Source organism: Chiloscyllium plagiosum, chromosome 3, assembly GCF_004010195.1.
Source record: "Chiloscyllium plagiosum isolate BGI_BamShark_2017 chromosome 3, ASM401019v2, whole genome shotgun sequence".
Lineage (NCBI taxonomy): Eukaryota > Metazoa > Chordata > Chondrichthyes > Orectolobiformes > Hemiscylliidae > Chiloscyllium > Chiloscyllium plagiosum.
In genome coordinates, this window is record NC_057712.1 from 54,313,040 (window position 1) to 54,319,453 (window position 6,414).

General features: G+C 44.3%; 1 protein-coding gene, 1 long non-coding RNA gene and 1 other non-coding gene across 4 annotated transcripts in view; all 3 read left to right on the forward strand.

The window, feature by feature from the left end:
* The window catches only part of LOC122548638, a 7,054-nt gene extending 6,548 nt beyond the window's left edge, over positions 1-506 (forward strand). The window contains exon 3 of the long non-coding RNA XR_006311284.1: positions 473-506. This is a non-coding gene — a long non-coding RNA (uncharacterized LOC122548638). The remainder of the gene's footprint in view (positions 1-472) is intronic.
* A 360-nt stretch (positions 507-866) lies between these two features.
* trnaa-ugc lies at positions 867-938 on the forward strand. The gene has a single exon. It is a non-coding gene; the product is annotated as a tRNA-Ala (tRNA).
* Positions 939-1,288: 350 nt separating this feature from the next.
* ift172 (intraflagellar transport 172) overlaps positions 1,289-6,414 on the forward strand; it is a 279,132-nt gene continuing 274,006 nt past the window's right edge. For both annotated transcript variants that reach the window (XM_043682226.1, XM_043682236.1), the window contains exon 1: positions 1,289-1,430. In XM_043682226.1, the coding sequence (XP_043538161.1) occupies positions 1,392-1,430 (39 nt within the window). In that variant the 5' untranslated portion in view covers positions 1,289-1,391. The remainder of the gene's footprint in view (positions 1,431-6,414) is intronic.

Genomic DNA, 6,414 nt, shown 5'->3' on the forward strand with positions numbered 1-6,414 from the left:
CGAAACGTCGATTCTCCTGTTCCCTGGATTCCTGAAGAAGGGCTTATGCCCGAAACGTCGATTCTCCTGTTCCCTGGATGCTGCCTGACCTGCTGCGCTTTTCCAGCAACACATTTCCATCTCTGATCTCCAGCATCTGCAGACCTCACTTTCTCCTCAAAGATTTCATGTAGCAACCCAAACAAGACCCCTCAAAGAAGTTAAGGCTCACGACCCAATTTAGCTAATACCTAATTCATAGCCGAATTTAGGTATGAGCCCAACCAACAGCATCTGTCTCTGGATGCTCAGGGTCCAATCCTTGTGCAGTCCGATTCTCTGGAGTTATGCTGAGGAATCCCAAAGTTGTATTTTTAAAGGCCTGTCTTGTGTGAAATAGGACATTATTTATGACACTCTTGAAGTCACCAAGTTTGTAGCTTTCTTTCTTATCTGGAGTAACGTTCGTGTTCTTTGTTACATTTGTTACTAGAGAGAAGGAGAAAGAGAGGCGACCTGATCGAGGTATACAAGATAATGAGACTATCACCTGATGAAGGAGCGTCGCTCCGAAAGCTAGTGTGCTTCCAATTAAACCTGTTGGACTATAACCCCCTGGTGTTGTGTGATTTTTAACTAAGATAATGAGAGGCACGGATAGAGTCAACTGCCAGATCCTGCTTCTCGGGTGCTGCCTGACCTGCTGCGCTTTTCCAGCACCAGATCAAATGACCACTTTGTTGGCTGTTACCACTAAATAACATTATAAATGAGCTCAAGGTTAGGTGTAAGATTAAAACAAGATCAATGAACAAACAAAAATTTTTAAGAACAACAAATGATTCCGAAACAACTATCTATATATCACCAGCTTTCCGTAGCCATGCGGGGATGTAGCTCAGTGGTAGAGCGCATGCTTTGCATGTATGAGGCCCCGGGTTCAATCCCCGGCATCTCCATTTTTCCTTCCCCCTTAGTCAGGCACTTCGTACGTTTCATTGGCAGTTAATGGGGCGACACTGGCCTCCGGGTAAACCAGGCAATTTTGTTCCGGTTCAATCTCGGTTTCTACAGTTTACATTCTCTAGTTCTGTAGGAAGAATGAAACAATTGACGTAAGCATGTTATTTTATTTTCCAGATGTTATTTTCCAGATGAGAACCTGCACTGGATAGCAGAGCAGTTGAAATTTTAGGTTATGCCATTGTTATTTAAAACCTTTTTTGTAAAACAAAACCACCTTCATTGTCAACTGCCAATCTATTCGTTTTTATCAACTTCGTGCGAAACACGTCATCCAGACGTTGAGTACTCAGTGACGTGGCGGGACGGTAACTAGGGAAACAGTGGCTGGGTCCGGAGCTTGGGGGAAGAAATAAAGCGGACGGAGCCGAAGCCAAAGCCGGAATCCAATGCAGCTGAAACATCTGAAAACCCTCCTGAATCCTCAGGTACAGCACTCACAAACAGCTCACAGGTTGTGGCCACTCGTAATGTCCATTACGGGAAAGACTCTTCCCTTCTTTTCTGGGTCGTCCGGGGTGGGAAATGCGCCCGATTTTTAAACTGATCAGAAAAAGACAAATTGCTGGAGAAATTCAGGTATTGGTGGAGAGTTAATGCTTTCGTGATTTTAGAGAAGATTTGTGGATCAGGTTGTAAGTTTGCTTGCTGAGCTGGTAGATTTGTTCTCAGACGTTTCGTTTCGTCAACATGCTTGGTAACATCATCATAGAGCCTCCCATAAAGTGCTGGTGTTCCGTCCTGCTTGCTATGTGCCTTGGTCCGTTGTGGTGGGTGATATCACTTCAGGTTCGTTTTCTATGAAGTTGGTAAATGGAGTTCAAATCAATATGTTTGTTAATGAAGTTCCAGTTTGAATGCTAGGCCTCTGGGAATTCCTGTGTGTATCTTTGTTTAGCCTGTCCCAGGATGGTTATGTTGTCCTAGTCAAACTGGTGTCCCTCATCGTCTGTGTGTATGGATACTAGTAATCGGGTAGACACAAAAAGACATAGCATCCCCAGAGACTCTAGCCATGCCACCATACATTAAAGATATTGTGGAGATGACAACAGACTACTCTGGCCCCTACACATCATGGTAGCCCACAAACTTACCACAACATTGAAACAGCTGCTGATGAATCTAAAGGACCTCGTACCAACAACCAGTAGAATGAGCGCCATATACAAAATACCTGTCAAGGACCTCAGCAAACATTACATTTTGCTATGGGTAGGAAAATAGCCACGAGAATACATGAGCACCAACTAGTCACAAAAAGACATGACCAACCACCACTAGATGAAGAGGGACACTAGTTTGACTGGGACACCCTAAACAAAGACATGCATGGGCATTCCTAGAGGCCCAGTATTCAAACCAGAACTCCTTTAACAAACATATCGATTTGGACCCTATTTACTAACTTCTCAGAAAATGAACCAGCGGTGCTATCACCCACCACAACAGACCAAGACACATAAATAGCAAGCAGGACAGAACAACAACACTTCATGGGAGGCTTACCGAACATGGTGATGAAACGTCTGAGAAAAAAATCCACCAGCTCAGTGAGCGAACTTACAACCTGACAGTTAATGTTCCCAGTCCAGTGACCTCCTTCAGAACTCGAAACTTTAACTGTGATTTCTCTGTCCACAGATACTGCCTGACTATTGAGTTTCTTGAGCAATTTCTGTTTTTGTTTCAGATCTCCACTTCTTTTGTTTCATTTGAACCATTAAGGTCGACACTAGTCATTCAGAAAAGGACCTGCATTTGTGTAGCATTTTTCAAGATTTCCCAGAGCTACATTCCTTATTTGAACGACATTCATTGTTATAATGTGGAATCTGTAGATTTTGAGAGTTGCAACTTATTCAGTCTGAGTGAAAGTGCAACTCCTGCAGATTTACCCTTGTTTTACTGATCATCTTCACATTTGTGTATACTTATTTATTTATATTTCAATCCTTCAGTTTCACATGTTAATTGGATGAAGTTCCAGTCTGAAGGGAGCTGAGTTGTAATTCATGTTCAGCTTCATATTGCCATTATATCTGCCGTCATGTCAAGAAACATAAAAACATTGACTAAACCTGACAAATGTATGGCACAGAAGATGATATGGCTCAATTTTCTGTGTAAGTTGAAAAACAGTGATTCAACCTATCCTTAGCTGCTGATTAGGACCATTTAGTAGCTGACAATGTGATAGTTGTGATAGCAGCCCAAGTAATGACAAGGCCTGGTGTGTAGGGCTGAGGTAAGGAAATGAGAGTAGGTTTTCAGGCCCTAAAATTATTTAACTCCATATTGAGTCACAAAGACTGCAGAGTCACAAAGCTCTAGCATGTGCTGAGCTTCCTTGGAGCACTGCAGCAAACTGTAGGGAATACAGTTAGTGGCATGTTGAAGTGACAAGCTCAGGGTCATTTTTGCAATCCGAATGTAGATGATCTGCAAAAGGTTGCCCAGTCTGTGCATCCTCTCCCCAATGTAGAGGAGACCACATTGTGAGCAGCGAATACTGTAGTGCTCTGATGAAGAGTCATCTAGACTCAAAATGTTAGCTTGCTGTCTCTCCATGGATGCTGCCTGACCAACTGTGATTTCCAGCATTTTTTGTTTTCGGTACTGTAGACTAAGTTGAGTGAGGGGCAGATAAGTTACTGCTTCAGCTAGAAAGGGTGTCTAGGACCTTGGATAGTGAAGAGGAAGGAAATAAATGGGCATGTTATGCCTTTTGTGATTACATGGGAAGATACCATGGTGATGTGGGATGGCATTGGGAGTGGAGAAGGAGTGGCCCAGGATGTCCTGGAGGAAAAGGGCCCTGTGGAAGGCTGACAAGGAATTGGAGGGGAATATGTGTCTGGCGGTGGCATCCTGCTAGAGGTGGCAGATGTGGCTACTAATGGTCCTTTGGATGTAGATGCTGGTGGTGTGGTAAGTGAAGAAGAGGGGGAGCCTGTCACTGTTGTGAGAGAAAGAGAAGGGGTAAGGGCCAAAGTGGGTCAAGGATTGTTGAAGGCCCTGTCAACCATGGTGGTAGGGAATCCTTCGTTGCGGAAGAAGCTGAACATTTTGGAAATGGAGAAACAGCGAATGCAAAAGAAGCTTTACAGGAAGTGGGGTGTGAGACTGTGTAGTCCTGGTAACTGTGGGAATCGGTGTATTTGTAGTTGATAAAGTGGCCTGCCTATCCCAGAAATGTAAGGGGAGATGATGACCTTATGGTTATTATCGTTGGACTATTAAACCAGAGACGTGGCTAATATTCTGGGGAACTGGGTTCAAATACCGCCATATTGAATTTGAATTCAATCTGGAATTAAGAATTTAATGATGACTATGATTCCATTGTTGATTTTCTGGTTCACTAATATCGCTAAGGGAAGGAAACTGCTATCCTTACCTGTTCTGGCCTACTTGTGACAACCACTGCAATGTGGTTGACTCTGTCTCAATTAGGGATGGACAATAAATGCTGGTCCAGCCAGTGATGTCATTGTCTCGTGAATGAATGAATGAATGAATGAATAAAAGAAATGGAAACAGAGATGTTGAGGAAGAGATGAGCCAGATGAAGGTGAGAGGAAATTGAAAGCAAAATAGTAAATGTTTCTAATTCCAGACAAGAGCTGGAACCAGCACCGATGATATCATCAATGTACTGAAGGGAGAGGGTTGTGAGCGGAGGTCAGAATAGGACCGAAATGTTCCTCGTATCACACAAAGGTACAGGCATAACTGGGGCCCGTGCAGGTACCCATGGCCACACCATTGAACTAAAGAAAGTGAGAGGAGTTAAAGGAGAAATGAAAATGAACTCAGCCAGGTGGAGGAAGGTGGTGTTTGATAGGGATGGGTTGGGCTTTTTTTCCAGAAGGAAACTGAGATCCCCAGCCCTGAGCCCTGGATTGATCATCCATGGTGAAGAGGAGGTGGCTGGAATCCACAAACTTGAAATTCTGGAACAGATGTAATGCTTCAGAAGAATCATGGATATGAGTGAAAAGGGACTGGACAAGGGAAGAAAAAAATTGAGCTTAAAAATGTGTTGCTGGAAAAGCGCAGCAGGTCAAGCAGCATCAAACGAACAGGAGAATCGACGTTTCGGACATAAGCCCTTCTTCAGGAAGGCTTATGCCCGATTCTCCTGTTCCTTTGATGCTGCCTGACCTGCTGCGCTTTTCCAGCAACACATTTTTAAGCTCTGATCTCCAGCATCTGCAGTCCTCACTTTCTCCGAGAAAAAAATTGAATTGAGTTAAGGTAGGAAAAGATGAGTTCTGTGGGACAGGAACAGGCAGGAACAGTGAGTCTGCCTGAACAGTCCTGTTGTTGGATTTTGGAAAGGAAATAGAAGTGGACTTTGTGAGGTAGAGGGATTGTGAACTTGGAAGCAGTGGGCAGGCGATCACGAGATGAATTGAGATCACTGATCATTGTGGAAGCAATAGCCTGGAGTTCACTGGTGGGGTCATGGTCCAGGGCGATGGGAGGAGGTATCCGTTAGCTGATGCTTTGCCTCTGTAATGTAGAGATCAGTACGCCAGACAACAGCTGGACCACTCTTGCGGCTGATTTGATTACAAAGTTAAGGTTGGATCTGAGAGTGTGGAATGCAGTCAGTTCAGATGGCATTAGGTTGGAATGGATAAAGGGATGCAGAGAAATTATGGTGACCAGTGTCTTGATGAACAAATTGAGTGCAGGTAAAAGGCTTGAGGGAGAGATCCAGGTGAAGGCGACTCTGTTGCGTATGGTCCAATGATGCCAGCTTGTACAAAAGGTCTCTGAAATGTCCATCTTCTTTCCCAAACATTGTCAACTAGTAATGGTCCCAATTAGCAGCTATTGATTCGCCATGCTGACCTTTATCTGTTCCTTTGTCTTGTCCAACTGTTGTTTTTACCTCTGTGCTTCATCCTCAGCATATATGGCAATCTCTTCCTGGCAACAAGCAGTTTTGAAGACGGTTCACCAGAAATATTAACTCTGCTTTCTCTGCGTTTTCCAGCCATTTCTGTTTTTGTTTCTAACATCTCTGTTCACCTCCTCTGTATGTTCCCTCACATTCATCCTGTTGTCAGAACTGTACACAGTACTCCAGCTACAGTCTAACTATTGCAGTTCTGGCTTGCATTCACTGTTCTTGGGTCTTGGCCAATAAATCTTCTGGGAGAAAGTGAGGACTGCAGATGCTGGAGATCAGAGCTGAAAATGTGTTGCTGGAAAAGCGCAGCAGGTCAGGCAGCATCCAAGGAGCAGGAGAATCGACGTTTCGGGCATGAGCCCTTCTTCAGGAATGAGGAAAGTGTGTGCCAAGCAGGCTAAGATAAAAGGTAGGGAGGAGGGACTTGGGGGAGGGGCGTTGGAATGCGATAGGTGGAAGGAGGTCAAGGTGAGGGTGATAGGCCGGAG